The 18,809-nt window shown below is 48.1% G+C and overlaps 1 protein-coding gene across 4 annotated transcripts in view; it reads left to right on the plus strand.

Moving 5' to 3' along the window:
• Positions 1-18,809, plus strand: part of WDFY4 (WDFY family member 4) — a 297,400-nt gene that overhangs the window by 74,704 nt on the left and 203,887 nt on the right. For 3 of the 4 annotated variants that reach the window (XM_054436992.2, XM_054436994.2, XM_054436995.2), the window contains exons 13-17: positions 1,495-1,588; positions 14,878-15,092; positions 16,132-16,226; positions 17,168-17,402; positions 17,837-17,913. In XM_054436992.2, coding sequence (XP_054292967.1) covers positions 1,495-1,588; positions 14,878-15,092; positions 16,132-16,226; positions 17,168-17,402; positions 17,837-17,913 — 716 coding nt within the window. The remainder of the gene's footprint in view (positions 1-1,494; positions 1,589-14,877; positions 15,093-16,131; positions 16,227-17,167; positions 17,403-17,836; positions 17,914-18,809) is intronic. The other variant, XM_054436996.2, reaches the window with a different exon arrangement.

The raw sequence follows: 18,809 nt of genomic DNA on the forward strand, positions 1-18,809 counted from the left end.
TTCCAACGTCTGTGACATCTCAGCATTGGCATTTGTTGGTTGTCTTTTTCCACTTGAGATGTTGAGACTTCCCTGGTTCATTCTATGTTGAGCAATTTCAGGTTGTATTCTGGACATTTTGAATCTTATCTTATGAACTCTGGTCCTTGTTGTCATCTTATAGAGAATGTTAATGAATATATATATATATTTTAAGGTAGGGAACTGGCCCACTTAGGTTCAGGTTGCAAGTTTTTGCCCATCTTCCCTGGACTCTCTGGTTCCAGTATCAGTTCAGTTTTCAAAGACTTTGCAGGGAGATTTGATGTGCGCTCACTTGCCTCATGCAGTAACTGGTTGTGTGTGGTGGTTTACCTCCTAGTTAGGGTGAGATGCACATACACAGTCAGAACTGAGCCCAGAGGTTAATACACAACTTTGTGGTTACATTTTCGTCAGCTTCCTCTTCTTCATCCTTTCCTTAACACTTGCTGGCTCCCAAGGGGTCCCTTCCTGCTCTGTCTAGAGTTGGCGCTTTTGTTTCTCTGTTCTTCCCCGTGTCACTGGTATCTGTCTCTGGGGCCATGCAGTGAGGGGAGAAAAGGAGAAAACAGCAATGGGGATTTTACCTACACTCTTGGGACTACAGGTCCTCTGGTCAGAGAGAAAGTTTCTCTTCACTGAGAGTTTTAGAGCCTGCCTGGCTGCTGCTGCTGTTGCTGCTGCTGAGGGAATTGTCTGAAAGATGGGTTGGGAAAGAATGGGGAAACCAAACAAAGAAAATCCCAGGGGATTTCCTCCATGCTCTGTGACCTGTAGAACCTCCTTTCCTGCTCCTCAGACCAGAAACAGAGGACTTCTCTTGGAGCTCTTTCCATCATGTCTACACCTTGTGCACAGTTGCGAGTTTTAGGCTACCCGTGAGTTCACACCAGGGGATGCTGCAGAGGGGAAGCCCAGGAAGCTCATTGCCAGTTCATAGTGCTTGAGTTTGGTTTCCTTCTCTGCTACCATTTACTTTCCAGAGTCCTCCAAGAGCTGCTCCATGAGTTCTAAGTGTTTCAGTTGCATTCAGTATTCAGGGGGTGGGACACAGCTGAGTGTGCTTACACCATTTTGAAGGGACCCAGAAGCCCGTGTGTGTGTGTGTGTGTGTGTGTGAGTGTGTTTGTGTGTTCAATGTGAAACCAGCTTCTCAATCTCCCACGTATCCAGAGGGAAGGGAAGAAAACCAGGGAACTAACTTCACTGAGCATCAACTATGGGTCAGGCACTGTGCCTTGGAGCACAAAAGCATTCTTCTATGACTGTAGGGGGAAAGTGTGGTACTGTCAATGCCTTTTAGAGTTGGAGGAAATTAGGCTTGATGGAGTAGTTCAATGTCATCTAGGTAATAAGTGGTAGACAGGATGTGTACCATGATCTGTCTTAGAAAGAAAGATCCAGGAAGCTCAGTGAAAATAGAAAGAAACTGGAAGGTCCATGTCTCATGTCTGGCTCTCCCTCTCTCTGCAGGATGGACGAGGGGGATGCTGCAATCATGCATCCCGGGGTCGTGTGCATCATGGTGAGGCTGCTGCCTCGGTTGTACCATGAAGATCACCCACAGGTACCTGGTGTTGAATATGTGTGTTTTGTCATCTTCACATAACTGATCTCTCAAATGCCTTTTGACCCAAGACAACTTTTTTCCTTTTGTCTGTGTCTTCAGTGCCCTGCCTTAGCAGAGCTCCCCATGGGAAACACCTACAGTGGGAAAGTACCAGGGTGTCCTGGACACTTGACTGAGTTGTGCCCACCCTTGCAAGGCCATCCAAAACAGATCACTTCTGTTAACAAAGCTACCTTCTAAGAACAACAGCCAAACAAAAAAACAACTGAAAATAATTGAACCATCATAAGGCAAGTCCCAGGTGCTAAACTCAGCACCTGGCGTTGGTGGGAAGTCCTCTGCTCCCTGGCATGTTTGTCTCTCTCCTGGATGCTGGCTGAGATCCTGGCCCTGTGCTCTGTGCAGCTCATGCACAGCTAGCAAGATGAGCATAGACACTGTCCACAGAGCCTGCCTCTATGATGGGGATGAGGAGGTAGTGACAGTGCAGACAGACTAAATAAATGAGCTCACAAATGAATATGTAATTATGAATTGTGACAAGTGATATTACAGGGAAAAAACAGGGTGCTGAGGGAGAAGAATGAGAATGGAGGCAGGAACAGATCTCATTAAATCTAATTTAGATAAAGGGTTGGAGGTCAGGGACGCCGTCTCTAGATGGTGACATGTAAGCAGAGCCCTGAAGGGTGAGTAGCTAGTATGAACTTGGTGGGAAGGGGCCTGCTGTTGGTGGCTAGGGCAGGAGCAAATTGGAAGAGCCAGGAGCAAGGGCTCCCTGGTCAGGCAATGATGGGGATAATGGGGCATGCAGGCTTCTGGGAGCCTTGCCAATATAAATGATAACAAGAAGCCTCTCTCATGTGAGTGGAGGGTGACACGATCAGATTTTGCATGAAAAACATTGCATTGGCTGCTTGGTGGAGAATGGACAGGGAATGAGGGTTGAGGGGAAGAGGCAAGGGGCAAGAGTTAGGAGGCTCTGCCTGCAGTCCATGTGATGTGTGGTGATAGCTGGATTAGGGTGGTGTCTGTGGGAAGGTGTGAAGAAAGGAATTAAGAGACCTGTTCGGAGGCAGAATCACAGGCTTCCAAGAAGAGGAGGCTACAGGTAATGGGGAGACAAAGAGCCAAGGCAACTCTCAAGTGTCTGTCCCGGCAGAACTAACAGCCTCATTGTGGGAAGGAAAACTGGTATGGGTGAGGGCATGGAGTAACAGAACAAGATGAAGTTGGAGTCAGCAGTCTCAAGATAAAGAACAAATACCTTAGAAGTTCCAAGAAAGAGCCAGGCAGAGTTGAGGAAGGCCTGGGAAATGCATCACTTTAGGTTTATCAGCAGCCAAGGAAAGAGGATTCATTGGCTTGAGCAGCTACTCTGTCCCAGGCTGATGCTTGGCCCTTTCTTGGCTTATTTATTCCTCTTGCAGTTTTGTCGAGGGCATCACTGCCTGTATTTTAACCAATGGAGAAATGTGAGTTCAGACAATGCACATGACTCTCAAGGATGCCCAGCTGTGGACCTGGTATTGAACGTGGCCTTACCTTGGGGCAGGACTCCTGGTCTTCCCTATACATAGAAGTGGCTTCTGGAGGATGAATAGTGGGACCTGGCACTCCCAGGAAGCAATAAGGGGTCCAGCTTTGCTTTGTCCAGGAGTTCAGAAGGAGGCAACATGTTTGGGGAAGAAATTGCTACTAGTTGGCGTTATTAGTCACAGCCTAAAAATGACAGTGACCTCATAAAAATATTGCAAGTCCTCTGAGATTAGTGAGAAAAGTGGAGTGGCGGAGCAGAAGCTCTGGGACAACAACTGTTTAGAGGAAAGGAAATCTGTAGTGTTTGGCACAGGAGTTAAGAAAAGGCCTGACCCAGTTTCATGTCTCCACGTCCCTTCCTTGGGGAATGGACTTCTTGTTCCTACTCCTGTTCCCCTGCTGGAGAGTGATGGGGAAGTGCTGTGAAGCCAATGGCAGAGATACACATAACAGTGAGATTTGGGAAAGGGGTAGGCTGGTATAAACTGGGATAGGAAGTTAACAATATCCATGTCATTTCTCATGGTTCTGTGGGTCAGGGATTCAGAAGGGCACAACAGGCATGGCCTGTCTGCTCCACATGGTGCTGGTGGGGTTGAACCTCCCAGGATGACTTCTTCAGCTGTGGCACCTCAGCAAGGCTGGCTCCCTGGCAAGGGGCTCCTAAGCTGGCTTAGTTGAGTGGCATACCTGGGGCCTTGGTTGAAGCTGTCAGTGGGATCCTGGGGTCTCCTCTACATAGCCCTCTCCATCTGGCCTCTGCCTGTGTCCCTCCAGGCAGACTCTTCAGCAGGGCACACAGCGGCTCCTGGCCCCCAAAGGCACAAAAGCAGAAGCTGCCAGGCCTGCCAAGGGCTTAGGCCCAGGAAAAGCCAGCTTTGGTCAAAGTTAGTCAGGGGCTTGGCTTAGACTTAGTGGGAGGCGACATAAGCCTCCTCTTCTGTGAGGGGTGACAGGTGTGTGTAGGTGAGAGATGCCTGTGGGGAAATATCTTTAAAGATCAGCAGCTGTCATTACCTTACTCATCTAACAAATGGGTAAAAACATTTGACCCCTAAATCCCATCTTGTAGCCCGTGAACTACTTGGAGTCTGGGATCTTACATTCTCTGGCTTGGTATTTAAGCCAGGACCTACCTGGGACAACATGGAGACTATTACATGTTAGAGATCACCTCTGTGCCAGGAATGCTATTTCTCCAATTTTCACAGCAACCTTTTGAAGTCCATGAGATGCTTCCCATTCTGCAGGTACTTGGGGCTCAGGAAAGTTGTTTGGCTTTCTAAGATTGTGGTGATGGTGAGGGGAAGATCTGGAACACCTCTGGCCCAAGCTTAAGATATGTTGGATGAATGGGTCCCTGATCTTTGCAGCTCTCACAGAATGCAGGGTCATGCATTCTGGGCATGGCACACCTTTCCAGGTACAACAGCCTTATCATGAGGGCATCTGGCTTCCTTAGCTGTATTTCATACAATGCATTGTACTTGCAGTTGGAAGGACACAGCCAGGGGTCTGGGTGGTCTTAGCAGTCAAACAGTTGCTGATGGATACATTCTGCAAAAATCCACTGCGGCCTCTTACAGGCCTGGAAACTCCATGGATGAGCCTCAGTTTTAGATGAATTCCCTGAGTCATCACATCACCATATGGGGAAGAACCTCTGCTCTTTGCTTATCCTATGACGGTAATTGGACAAATGAAGTATGCAAATGATAATTCCATTTGGAGCGAGTTACTTTTTCTATATTCAGGTCACAATAAGTAATTCAGGAAAAGTCTAATTCTCCCTCACTGTCTCTCAAATATGCAAATGAAATGTAGTGCATTTTCTCCAGTATTTTCTGCAGATGCCAAATCAGCAGCTATTAAAGTTGGATAATTACAGTAATTAATTTCTGAAAGGGAGTGGGGGAAACCTCACAACAACAGATAGAATAGTGAATCAAATGAGAAACGAGACCACACAAGAAAATGCTGAAACAAAACTGCAGGCCTCCGCAGGTTTTGGTGTAGGAAATGGAGCAGAGAGTTTCAGTAGATGGCAGTGTTACTAGCAAGATGGAAAGTATGTTTCCTGTCATCTTCCTTTAGGTCAGCTTGGTAGTTCCTATTACTCCCTACATCCATGCCTGCTTTACATTATTCACTTGCTCTCTCTCCCCTATGGATGAGAAATTGATGGCTTTCCAAGGTGCACATGTCATCTTGGAGGCCACGACTTAACCTTATGGGTGTTCTCTTCTAGTTTATTTCCAGTGATGGCCATGTTACATTTGTTCTGTGGTTCTTTCGTTCTGGAGGTTCTTTTCCCCTCCAAAGTGCTAGTTCTACGAGCCGCTTTTGGAAACAGATATTCCAGCTGTTTTTCTGCTTCTGGCATCATCATCAATATTAGAAATTGGGTGGTGGGATTTTTACTATGCACAATGCAAAAATGGAGTCCAGCTCAGTTCTTTTGGAGCTGAGTTGCCCCCAGAAAAAAGTAACTAATTGGGAAAAAAGATACTTTCCCTTTCTAGCGGGCTTAGCAGCCATGAGGGTCTGTCATAAGAGATGTGGCCGTGGGCTAGAGCTCTGATCAGTATTGGAAGGACTTTCCAGTCCCAAATGCCATTCCACTTCCTTGAGGGCTACGGCTTCTAATCAGGTCTTAACTGAGGATGTTTGCTGTGCACCAGACAATCACAATGCAGAGAGTGGAAAGCCAGGTCTACTTTAGCAGAGGTTGGAGCCAGACTGTGTAGCTGACCATGTGATATGTTTGCTTTTGTGAATAATTACCGAACACCTACTATGTGCCTTTGGGGATTCAGAGACAAACATCACAGGATCTGTAATCTGGGTTTGAGGATGGGAGGCAGGGAAGTGTAGAAGACAGCAAAACAACATCCTGATGGCTATAACAGAGGTTTGTCCACAAGGCCTTGGGACACAGGAGAGGGAAAGACTCAGAGAGGTAGAACACCAGAGCTAGGCTTTAAAGGAAAGGGATGTTTATGCCAGATCAGGTAGAAGAGGAAGGAAAGAGAAGCTCAGACACAGAAAGAAGCACAAAGATGCCTATTTGGGGACTCTGAATAGTTAAGCTGGGCTAGAATAGAACACATGGATGAAAAGGCTAAAATAGAACACATGAATGGAACATATGGATGAGTGGGGCTAGAAAGGTCACTTGAAGCCACATTGTGGAGGACCTTGAATGCTGAGCTAAGAGAATTCAACTTTATTGGGTTGCCATTCATCGACATCACTGTCAATGTCATCATTGTCATTATCACTGTGTTTACTGAACACTTACCATAGAGGGCAGACTTCAGGCTCTGAAAACAGCAGATTGTGGTCAAGTCTCAGCTGGGTCACCAATCAGTCACAGAGCCGTGGGAAAATTATTTAACCTCTTTGATTCTTAACTTCCTTTGTGCAGTGTGGGGATAATGTCATCTTCTTTGAAATATTGTGAGGATTACATGGAGCAATGCATGGAGCTTAGCATGGTGAGCAGAACATGCACAGGGACATGGGAAGGAAGCACTTGCTAAATGGTACAGCTACTATCATCAGTTGCTAAAAGCTTTACAAGCGTTTTATCATTTAATCATTATAATAACCATGCAAGGTGGATATCAGTAGACCCATTTTGCAGATAAGGAATTGAAACTCGCAGGAATTAAGCGGCAGAGTCAACATTGCTGCAATAGTGAGTGTATGTGCCTGACCTGAGGACTGGACCTCCTGCTGCCCACCAAGTTGCCTTTCTCATAGGGAAGTGGGCGGTTACAGAAAGGCAATGGCACAGTCAGGCCAGGACATTAGAGAGAATATTGTCATCCTCAGTCTGCATCTCGAGTCATTTTTGGGTGAATTCCAGAGATCTAAAGGCTGCAGTGAAGACACTCTGCCATGGAAGCCTCCAGAACAGCCTGGCAAGACACAGAGAAGAATGGGTTCAGGGCTGCATGTATCTATCAACTTATTTATGCCTAAATTTAGAAAGGGTGCCATTTTCTGAAATTAGTCTGTATTTCAAACACTGAACTAATTGTATGAGTTTCAAATAACTAAAATATTGACAGCACTAATAGCCCTGGATAGCATTGCATAAGGGCAGGCTATTTGAAAAGAGCCATTTCCACCAACAAGGAAATTGGTAAAGTAGGACTCTTGCTTTGTTAAATTATAACACATTAGACATTCCAAATACATTCAAAATCTGTTTCCTATGCTTTTTCCCACTGAGCCCCTTACACAAAGTATTTCCATTATTCCTCAGTGGAAAATCTCAGGTTCTGGTCAAAATCCAGGTGACTTCTCACAGTAGTCTCTTAAAAAGAGCAAATAAGGCCAGGTATGGTGGCTCATGCCTGTAATTTCAGCACTTTGGGAGTCCAAGGCAGGAGGATTGTTAGAAGCCAGGAGTTTGAAACCAGCTTAGACAACATAGCAAACTCCATCTCTACAAAAAATTTTAAAAAATCAGCCAGGCATGGTGGCGTGCACCTGTAGTCCCAGCTACTTGGAAGGGTGAAACAGGAGGATTGCTTGAGCCCAGGAGGTTGATGCTGCAGTGAGTGAGCCATGATCATGCCATTGAACTCCAGCCTGGGTGACAGAGTGAGACCTTGTCTCAAAAAAAACCTAAAAACTAAAAACTAAAAAAGCAAACAGACATAATCTCACATGGAGAAGAAGGGTTGTGGAATGATGGTGTAAGTTAAAGTCAGATGGATTCAGCCCTGGCCTAATTATCAGCTGACCTTGATAATGTTCCTTTTCCATGACATACATAGGCTACCTTGTTTCTCTGTATCTCAATTTCAACTACTCAGATTTGGCCTGGATCACAGAGATCACAGACTCAACATCTTGGGCCCAGAGAGGTAATGCACATGCGTAAGTGAAGCCAGGTGAATACAGTAGTCAGTGGTGGAGCTTGTGGCCAAAGGAGAGCACTTGCTCTTCCAAAGGTGTCTACATTTAATTAAGGGGACATGAAACAGAGACAGAAGCCCACCCAAATGAAGCCCACCAAATGAAACACTTCTCTAGGCCATCAACTTATGACCCATATGAGATACTAAATTCCAGCTTTTTATAATCAGTGCATGATGCAATATCAAAATCATGAGCCTTGTAGTAAGGCTTGTGTTGGCATGTCAGAGCTGCCACCCATTAGCTATGTGGCCTGAGGAGACTGATGGAACCCTTTTAAGTCTCAGTGTTCTCATCTGCAAAATGGGTGTGATGATATTTTCCAATTGAGAGAAGTAGAAGAGAGCATAGTTGTAAAGTCCTTAGTACAGTTCCTGCCCTGTGTATGTGTGCATCAGAGGCTGGCTCCCCATGCCCGCTCCCTTCCCTTCTGGCTCTGACAGTCTGTGTTCTGGGTCATGGTATATAAAATTCTGAAACTATTAAGTAGAAGGTAATACATTTTAGATATATTTCCAACTGACATTACACTATTGATAAATTAATAACAGGAAGTTGATATTGAACTGCATGTTAATATATCTGCTCATGAGTCAGAAGACTCAGTACTTTCTCTGGCTGGTTCTGCACTTTATCAGTGATCTAAGAGAAGCTGAGTGTAGCTGGCTTAAGGCAGGGAGGGGCAGTTAGTCATCAGATGTTAAAATGGGGAGGAGAAGGGTCCCTATCAGCTTGAGCAAGGGATCAGAATCCATGGGATCAAAATTCAGCAGAGACAATGAGGCCTGTGCCATGTCTGAATGCATATCTATGCTGGGTGGGGAAGGACAGAAGAGTGTAAGTCCTAGCGGTTTTAGGGCAAGGTCAGTAATAGTCCCAAGTGAAGTGAGGACATCATATAATGAATTTCACCTTTTGGGGGTGGGTGAGCTTAGCATCCAGTTGGGTGGGCAGGCTCTGAGCTGGGGCACAGACTTGTCCACTTCCAGGACCCCCAGAAAGTCAGGACCAAGCTGGGAGGTCCCGGGCAGGCAGTCTGTCTACAGATGGGGACCTTCTAGAGCAACAAGCCCTACTTCCATGCTGGGGACCACATTGGGGACTGTTGTACCAGGGCCTGGAGTGGGTGTTAGGATACTGATTTGGATTAGGCTGGGCCTGGGACCAGAGCTTAGAATGGGGACAAAAAATTGGAGGGTAGTCCTATCATCTGGAGCATCTGGTGGAGGCAGCTTCAGAGACTTGGGGGCTTCTCAGATCAGCTGCACCAGAAGTGGGTGAATCTCCAAGCAGTTCTCAAGAGCAAGGTCAGTGCTCGGTCTTCAGGCTTCCCAGCCCTCCAGGACTGGCAATCTGAGGAGTTCAGGGCTCTGTGCACAGTGTTTGCCATGCTCCGTGTGCTGGCATGGGGCAGGGTATGGCCAGCAGCACAGCGAGCCCCTTTGCAGGGCACCCGAGGGCCCGAATATTGCAACTCTGACCCCCCAACCTTTTGAAAGGCTCTGCTTACTCTCACCTGCCCCACCTTCACATGTGCTGTTTTCTTTCCCTGAAAGCCCATTTTCCTCACCTGCCTAGCTCTCTCTTCATTATCCTTCAACACTTCATTGGCACATCACTCTTTCTGACTATCTGTCAGCCCTCTGGGTTAGGCGTGCCTACTGTGTTTTAGAGTAGCCTGTGCTTACTGGGCGGCTATTCTGTCTAATGTCTAAGGCAAAGATGGGCACTAGGGAAACCAAGGTGAAGAGTCACGGGTCGAGCAGCCGCCCATGGTGTTGTGGGGGTGGGAGAGGAGAAGAGAGAGAGAGAGAGAGAAAGAACTATCCATAGTGTGGAATTTAACATGATTGAAGTATGGACAGTGCTGGTTGGGAAAGTCAGAAAAAGTTTCTTGGATGAAGGGACACGTGACTTGTCTCTTGAGTAATAAGCAGGAGCTCAGCAAAGGGATGGGATTGGAAAGGACATTCCCAGCTTCAGGCGTTATTGGAAAACGGCATGGTGTTTAGCAGAAGCTGAGACTGTCACTACGGCTGCAGTACACAGGGGACAAAAGTGGAAGATAGGAAGAAAAATGGGAAAGAGAGAAATATGCTGTAGATGTGAGATCCTGGACTTCTGTTTACAGGACGAATTGCCAATCATCTGCATGTAACTTGGAAAGGAAACGGAAAGTTTGGAGCAGGCACCCACCCACCCACACGGTTACAGATCTGCTTAATTACGTTGAGGAAGCCAGGCCCTTTACATATGGATTCTGCTGGTTCCATGGGGGTTGGAATCTCTTACACCTAAACCATGATCATAAACTCCCAAGCCTACCAGGCCATATGGGCACCGTGAAGCAGCATATCAGGCTGAGGGACCATGGCAAAATGGAAAGTTCATGCTCATATAAAGACAGACATAATTCTAAGTAGGCAGTGGTAAAAGCCGTAACTTGTCAAGTAAAGATCATCTGTAGGCCCCATTTATTGCTGGCATTTCACTTACAGTCTTTGATAAAGAGCTGAAGTCACTTAAAGTCTATCATCTCTCTTCAAAATCATGAAGAAGAGGACATTTTGACCAAATTGGAACAAATGATTAATCCAAGTTTGAGTAGCTTAGTAAAGTCCCTATTGCTTTCAGAGTGTCTGGGGCAGCAGGCACTGGGCCTCTCTGGTGGTTTTCGTTTCTGTGTGAGGACGACTTGGTTCATATGCAGAAGATGCACATATCTTGAAATGCTGAACCCAACACCCATGCCTCTTTAGGGGACCCATTGCTCCAGGACCCAGCCCTCACTGGGCTTTGGGGACCATATTAATCTGGACCAAGAGAGAAAGTGGGGAACAGAGAGAGAGCGATACATAAGAATGAACATCCACAGCCGGACAGCGTGGACTTAAAGGCTAGACCGTTAAGTGGAGAATGCAGAAAATTCCTTAAGGCTGCCCCGCAAATCACTCTGTGCTAATTTGCCTTGTGGGCCCAGCCCACTGGCCAGCCTGGTGACCCTGTGCTCTTACCACTGAGTCCTAATTGCACCTCCATCCCGTCTCCTGCGTTGGAAGTAATATGCGTTAGGAAAATCAATCCATTTGTAGGGGGAGAAACCACACTGGTTTCCTGCTACTGCTCATATTTTCACTAAAACCCCATTTTACTGGAACTAACATTGAAAAAAACAGCACATTTTATTCAAAACAAGGCAATATTGGTATTGACAGAGCTGCAGTGATAATGAGGACGATCAATTTTCTCTCCTCCATTATGGGGTATTGAACAATTTTGGAGTAAACTTGTGGCATCATTAGACAAGATCAGCATTTATCCCTTTTGAAAACTTTCTGTTTTTCTTTTTTGCATATTTAGATTTTAAGTATTCCTGCTATGGTGGGGGGAAAGAAGCAAAACCAAAACAAACCAAAACAAACCCAGAAGTCCCCAAAGCAATAAGTGAAGTGCTGGTAATAAAAACTGGAGATCGTAGACATTTCTTTTTAAGTCTTTTGAATGATACATTGTGATGTTATTTTTGCCTTTTGGTTCATACAGACTGCATCCCAACTCTCACCCTAAATTGAAATAATGCATTTACCAAATAAAATAATCCAAGTTTTGGGAGATGAGATATTCAAGGCAAGAGGGTGGATGTTACTTTTCTGTTTTGAGAAGAGAAGCAGGGGCTGGGCTTGGGTGGATGAAGGAAGAGAGAGTTGGAGCCTCAGAAAAAAGACCTGGGGAAGAGAGTCAAGGACTTCGGGTGGATTTCCATGGGGAAGAGTGAAAGTGATGGAATAGTTCAGAGAGAATTAGATTTGGCATTTCTGCTTTCAGTTTCTGATCCTTGTTGGGCTACACATGTCCATCTGCCAGTTCAGGCTGGCTGTGCAGATGCCACATTCTGGGGAAGGGGACCCTGTCTTCCAGGCAAGATCTCTCCTCTACATCAGTGATATCATGTGCTCAGGAAAACAGCAACGCTGGCAAATGGTCACATTTCAGAATGGCAAAATGCAGCCTGGGAAGGATGTCCTCCTGGAAAGTTAATCTAATGTAGTTTTATCCCCCCTCCCTCAATGCTCACCTTTTAAACCAGAAATGTTATTGAAGATGTCTTAGAGATGGGGATTTCTCTGAATGCCATCAGTGTGAGGCAAGAGCTACAGGGCCCATGTGTTTGGAAGGCAGGCGGCAGGCTGTGACAGGGGCCTGGGTGAGCCATCCAATTTTTAAAACAATCTAGAAATTGTTGATGAACAGTGTAAATATCTTGCTTCGTACATTTTAATCCTTGAAACATATGTGCTACAAAACTGTGTTAGCTACATATGGAAGAACACTATCTTAATTATTTCTGTCACTTAGTGCTAGCAACATACTCGACCGTTTTTAGACAGGGAACCCCTCGAATGACTGCCCACGTGGAGAGGAGATGGTGGAATGAGGTGGACTCTGAGCAAGAGGTTCGGGGTCAGTCAGGTTCTAACCTTATCATGTGCTCTTGGCAATTTCCTTCTCTGGGCTCAGCTTCTCCATCTGTAAAATGGGTATGATAATAGTGCCTCCCTCACAGGCTTCTCACAGTGAATGCATAATCCATACATGTTAAAATGCTTAGAAAAGGGCCTGCTGCAGCCTAAATACCCAGGAAATATTCTCATCCCAGGATAAAATTTGGCCCTCACAGTAGATGCCAGGCCTTGAGTCCCTTCTAACTTCAAGAGCCTTGTGAAATGTGTGAGAGGCTGCAGGGACCGCCCCATCCGCTGTGCTCAGATGTTGTAAATTCTCTGCTGGAGCATGTCTCAAACTGTGCTGGGACAATGTGTCTGCCCACCTGTCTCACCTTTAATCTGTGAATCCCTTGAAAGCAAGGACAGTGTCTTATTCATCTTTAAATGCCTAGAGCTTTATCCAGAAGATGATGTTGAGAGCCACTTCATTCTTGTTTGAGAAAGAATAGGAAGAGAGGAAGCAGGGAGGACTCCAAGAAAGCTCTTACTGGGTGGTGTAACAGGTGGTCTGCGATGTGAAGAGACCAGACCCTAGTCCTTCTTAGAGAGAGATTATTCAGGTAGTGCATTCACAGCTTCTCCTGGCTTCACTTTGGTGATCTAGACCTCATTTACATGGCCGTTGATCTCCTTTCTTGAAACTACAAACTGCGGCAAAGGTATAAAACATGTAAAGAATGCCGGTGCCTCAGGTCGGGTTCCCTGGGAGTGGAGCCTGAGACAGGGGTCCAGGTATGTGGGATTTGTTGAGGGAAGGACTCAGAAGAGAAGGAGAGTGAGGGAAGCCAGGCAGGGAAGGAGCTGAAGGAGGATGCGCTCACAGCAAAGTCTTGTCTCAGCCGGAGCCCCTGGGATTCTGAGGCATGAATTGCACAACATAGTCCCAAGGGCACTGGCCTCATTGGCTCCAGCCTGGAGTATGTGTGTGTGTGCACACAGGCATGTATGGTGCATGTGCATGTGTGTATGGACACATGTGCGTGTGTATGTAGGTAGGGGGCATGTAAGTGTGTGTGTGTATGTGTATTTGGGTGGGTAGGGCTCCATGGCCCCTGGGCAGGGCAGCTCTTACCTAGTGGAGGGCAGTTCTGCAGAGAAGGGGAAGCCGTGGCAGGTATACCTCTCATCTGGAGAAGGAGATCTGCATGGAGCACAGTAGCATCCACTAGGACAAGGAAAATTCCGTTAAGATCTAACCCGTATCCCTCTTACTTGATACAACATCTTATCCAGCAACAAAAGAGAATGTGGACAGTCCTAAGAGTTTTTGTAAAGGAACATCCCACCCAATCCAAACCCTTTATCCAGCCTGGGAAGGACAATTCCAAAGATTTATCTTTTTACAATGAAAGAATGATTGTAAAAGCAATGTGTGGTATTGGGCTCAAATATTTACTGAGCCCGGTCTATGCACTCTTTTCTATGTGCTTCAAAGGACATAAGCAGAGGGACGTATCTGGAAACCTAGTTCAGGGTAAGATAAGAGCACAGCTGTTCATGTGGCAGCATGTGCTTAGGACTGAGGGACAGGCACAGGATGATGGGAGGGTGGGCGGAGGGAGATGGCACCCAGGGGATGAGAGTGGCTTCAGCAAACGCTTCTCCCCAGAGACTTTAGTTGGCCTGCAGACTTTGAGTGTGGTTTGAGATGTCTGTGGTGGGCCCTGTGTCTGTCAAGGCAGAGTGTGTATGTTTGGTAAGTGGTACTTCTTTTAGGCTTGTACTCCCAGGCAGATTCCACCTTTTACGCCGGGGGTGCGAACTCCAACACAGAAACGGTTAGGGGAGTAAAGCCAAGCTGGGGGGATGTTGTACCCCTGGAGGGCGCAGCTCCCACCCAGCACCAGCCACCTTCCCCCTGCAGAGGTGCAAGCCAGCATGGCCAGATCGTCCCATCTTTTGAGAGAGGCCACAAGTCTGGATTTTTATGTGACGTCTTCAGACTTTTCAATGCTGGCAGTTAATTCAGAAACTGCTGAAATATTGTGTGGGCCAAACACAGCACGTCTAAGGGGCAGACGCAGCCTCCTGCCTGCTGGCATGTGGCCTCCATCTTTAGCCATTGACCTCTCCCCACACTGACCTGGGCAGCTTGTGTCCTGCCAGAGGCTGCCTCGCACAGACTTGCCCCCGCAGGTGAGGAGGGCACTGGAAGAACCCTGAGACAGGTGTGGGTGTAGTGGGGATGGGGTATGGTGGGTGCAGTCTCCTTGTTCCACAACTCACCCCAGGCCAAGTTGGAGCCTATCAAAGCTGCTCACAAGGTGTTCTGCCCTGGAGGGCTCACAGCTTGCTTTGGTCACCTCTTAGCTTTCCGAGGAGATCCAGTGCTCCCTGGCCAGTCACATCCAGTCCCTGGTGAAGTCGGAGAAGAACCGCCAGGTCATGTGCGAGGCGGGCATGCTTGGGACCCTCATGGCCTCCTGCCACAGGGCCCTGGCCACCAGCGGCAGCCCGCTCCACTCACGCCTCATCAGGATCTTTGAGAAGCTCGCTTCCCAGGCCATTGAACCGGATGTGCTAAGGTACCACATGCTGCATATTCAGTGCCGCCAAGCTGAGCAGCCATGTCCTTTGCAGGGCAGGGGTTGCACAATGGGCAGTGGAGAGACTGCAGAGACAGATGCAAGGCACGGCTCTGTCCTGGTATTCAAGGCTGGAAGTCCATGGCTGAGCCTTGGGTCTGTGCCAGGCAGTGTGCTGGTGCCCACAAAGCAGACATAGCCCCCTTTCATGGAGCACGTGGGGGCTGGAGGGGGCTCCGAGGAAGTGGAGCTGCATTCTGAGGCCTGTGGGGTTCACTAGACAAAGAGAGGAGGGAACTGGGCCTGGAAGGCTCTGCCGGGAGGGGTGGGGCTGGGAGGGCCTGACTATGTCTTGTAGGGAGTTGGACAGTAAGCACGTAGGGACTGCAGACACGGAGGGGGATGGGGCAGAACCCACCTGGATCCTGCAGGGGGCTTTCCTGCTGTCAGCCTCTGCATGAAGCCACATTCCTGGAAAGCCATGGCAGGGAGAGAAAGTGCAAAGGTGCACAGGGTGGGAGGCAGGGAGCAGACGTAGAAGACAAGAGAGCAGAGGGAAGGGAAGCTACTGGGGAGGGCAGGAGTCTCCTATGCCGTCTGGAGTGCCGAGGGCCATGCACAGGGCGGGGGGCCCTGCTGCTTATACACAGGAGCAAGTGTAGAGGCCGCACAGACAGCCTTTCAGCCAGCAGACATGGGACCCAGGGGCGGGCACGACAGCTGCCAGAGGAGGCTGCTGGTTATAGTGCTGCATGGGAAATTCCATTAGAAACTTATAAACAGTTACAACAAATTTACTTTGTGACATTATTTTTTGTTATGACATCTATCTTGAGGCTCCTAAACTTACCACCTCTCTGGTCTGGTCTGGCTGGCAGGGCAGAGACACCCTGTCTCCACATTGCTTTCAGAAAGGGTGTTCCAGTGGGGCTGGGAGGTCAGGGAGCTCCCGGCATCTAGGACGGTGGTCAGGATAAAGTTGGGGAACACTGTTGCTAGTAAAATGTCTTCATTTGGTCCTCTTGTATGTTATGTTCAGACAGTTTCTAGGTCTTGGAATTCCCTCACCTCTGTCGGCCACAACAAAAATCCCTGATTCATCTCATGCACACAGAGGCAACCCTGGGTGCTCAGGTGAGGACGGCGGCAAGAACAGGGCAGGTTAATGGGAATTAAAAGATGATAGGCATTCCTGCTGAGGGATCCTTTACAACAGGTGGGAAAGCAAACAGGTTTAAACATGGTTTTGTCTTCTGCTCAATGGAGCAACTGAGGAAAAAGCAAAGAAACTCCTGGTCTCTGGAGAAAGACCATATCCCGATGGAGAAACATGACCCCCTACCCAGACATATAAGACAGATGATCCCTTTGGGTTCCAGATCACGGAAGCAGAGACAGAGTTTCCTTCATGACAGCAGTACCTGGCGCTGCACTAGACAGAGGTGTGCAGGGAAGGCTTCTGTACAGCTTACAGCTCAAGGGCATGTCAGAGCCTTGGAGGCCCAAGATGCAGGTGGTACCCCTGTGTCAGGCCTAGTACCTGGGGAATGTTGGCCAGGGGACCAGCTTAAAGAAAAGAAAGTCGTGGACACCTTGAATGTAAGATCACATAAGACCTTAAGGAAACAGGCAGGCCCAGTGGAGAAGCAAGGCTGCGGGATCAGGCTTGGGGCTGACAGCTGCGGTGGGAGCCCGGAGCTTTCAAGGAGAGGCTGCTGTGAAGGAAAGTGTGGGCTTTCTGAGCAGACACAAAGCTCCTGTGAGTAACTCCAATGGAGCAAGCCAGAGACAGAGATGGCAGCAGTAGAATGTGCTGTGCTGGAAAAGGGATCTGTGCTGGAATGAAAGAAAAGTTTCTAGAAGGAGCAGGTTAGCAACACCGTTCCTTGTTATCAGACTCAGCAGGGGGCCCGGGCTGGGGGCCAGGGAGCCACCCTCGCTGGTGCTTAGGAAGTACCTGGTGACTGTGCGGAACTCTCTTTCTGGGCTGTGGCGGATACTTTGGGGTTATTGTCAGAAGCAGGACAGAAATGCTTTGAGCAGAGACACATCTCTTCTCTTGCTTGCTGCCCTAGGGTCACAGACTGCACAGGGCTCGGCTGAGGGGCCCTGGCCAGCTGCCCCAGATGCTGGCCTGCACCCTGGAATCACACAGGCCCCACAGCCCTTGGGGGAATCCCAGGATTCAACTACTGCCCTTCAGACGGCGCTGAGCCTCATCTCCATGACCTCCCCACGCAACCTGCAGCCTCAGAGGGCGGCCCTGGCCCCATCGTTTGTGGAATTTGACATGTCCGTGGAAGGTTATGGGTATGACAGGCTCTCACATATTTAAAATGCACTTTATTAATTTTGCAGTGCCTCTGATGAATTATAATATTGATTGCAAACTTGTAGTTCCCATTGAATCTCACCACTCAGCAGAGGAAAATGTCTGGGTCATGGACACCTGCCTACTCAGTGGCCTCCCAGGGGCTGTGTCCCCAGCTATGGAAGGCTTAGACCCTCTTTCCCCTGGTGTGGCTGCATTCTGGAACACCCTCCCATCCTGCCTGCAGTGCAATTCCTTCCCTTAGGCATCCTACCAGCACCAGCTGCAGTCCGTCCTTGGGACCTTATGGTCTAAGGAGGGTTACAGTGCCGGCAGGAGGGTAGAGCGGGAAGATGTCATGGCCCAGACTAGCTGTATCAGTGCAAGAGATTGGCTTGCAGTCCAATGATCTGAGACAATTTTCTATTTCCAGCTGTTTGTTTATTCCGACCCTGTCCACAGTTATGGGAACCAGCACTGAGTACTCTGTCTCTGGAGGAATTGGGACAGGTAGGTGTTTTTCCCAGGTGGTTTAGCTCTCCATCTCTTCCCAAGTATGAGTCTTCAGATAGCCTTGATTGCAGATTTTTACTTGGTGTTTCAATAAAGTGTGAGCTGTGCTGGGCATGGTGGCTCACACCTGTAATACTGCAATTTGGGAGACCAAGACGGGAGGATTGTTTGAGGCCAGGAGTTCCAGGCTGCAGTGAACTATGATTGAACCACTGCATTCCAACCTGGGCTACAGTGTAAGACCCAGTTTCAAAAAAAGGAAAGCAAACATGAGTCTTGCCTTTGGTCCTGAGTATCTGCAGATGCGTTGTTCTTCAACTTTGCTACTCTTTTAGAGCAAGGTATTCTGTTCATTGTGCATCCTAAGGGTCCAGCCCATAGCTAAGGACTCAACTGACATTGAAAAATTGGCTCATTTTGCTGGTGACTGATGTAGGCTGAGATGGACACATTACCCACCTTAGATCTCTCTCTAGAGAGAAGTATGAGTTGGGCTGATGGCCGTTGAGAACAGAGCAATCTTTGGCAAGTGGCTCCTGTGCACAGCACTGCACTCAGCTGAAAACACACTGAGTGGGACAGTGCAAGTGCCTGATGCTGCCTGAGCCACACACTCTGTTAGGAGAATTGGGTTTGGGGTTTCTATGGGATCATGGGTGCTGGGGAGCCATTGCTTTCATGACGTTTTTCCATGCAAGTTGGCACCAAGTCTGAGGACACAGCAGCTGATCCTGCCTGTTCTGTGAGGACAATGGACCCGTCTGTATTGCCAATCCTGTTATGTGATGGGAGGGCACATGGCATTCCTAGACTGGTGCCCTTTCCTATCCAAGGTTCAGCTGAGCTAGGCCAAGGTCCTCTGCCCTACAGAGCACACTGCCTGGCTATAGATC

This window comes from Pongo pygmaeus, chromosome 8 (genome assembly GCF_028885625.2).
Source record: "Pongo pygmaeus isolate AG05252 chromosome 8, NHGRI_mPonPyg2-v2.0_pri, whole genome shotgun sequence".
Taxonomy (NCBI): Eukaryota; Metazoa; Chordata; class Mammalia; order Primates; family Hominidae; genus Pongo; species Pongo pygmaeus.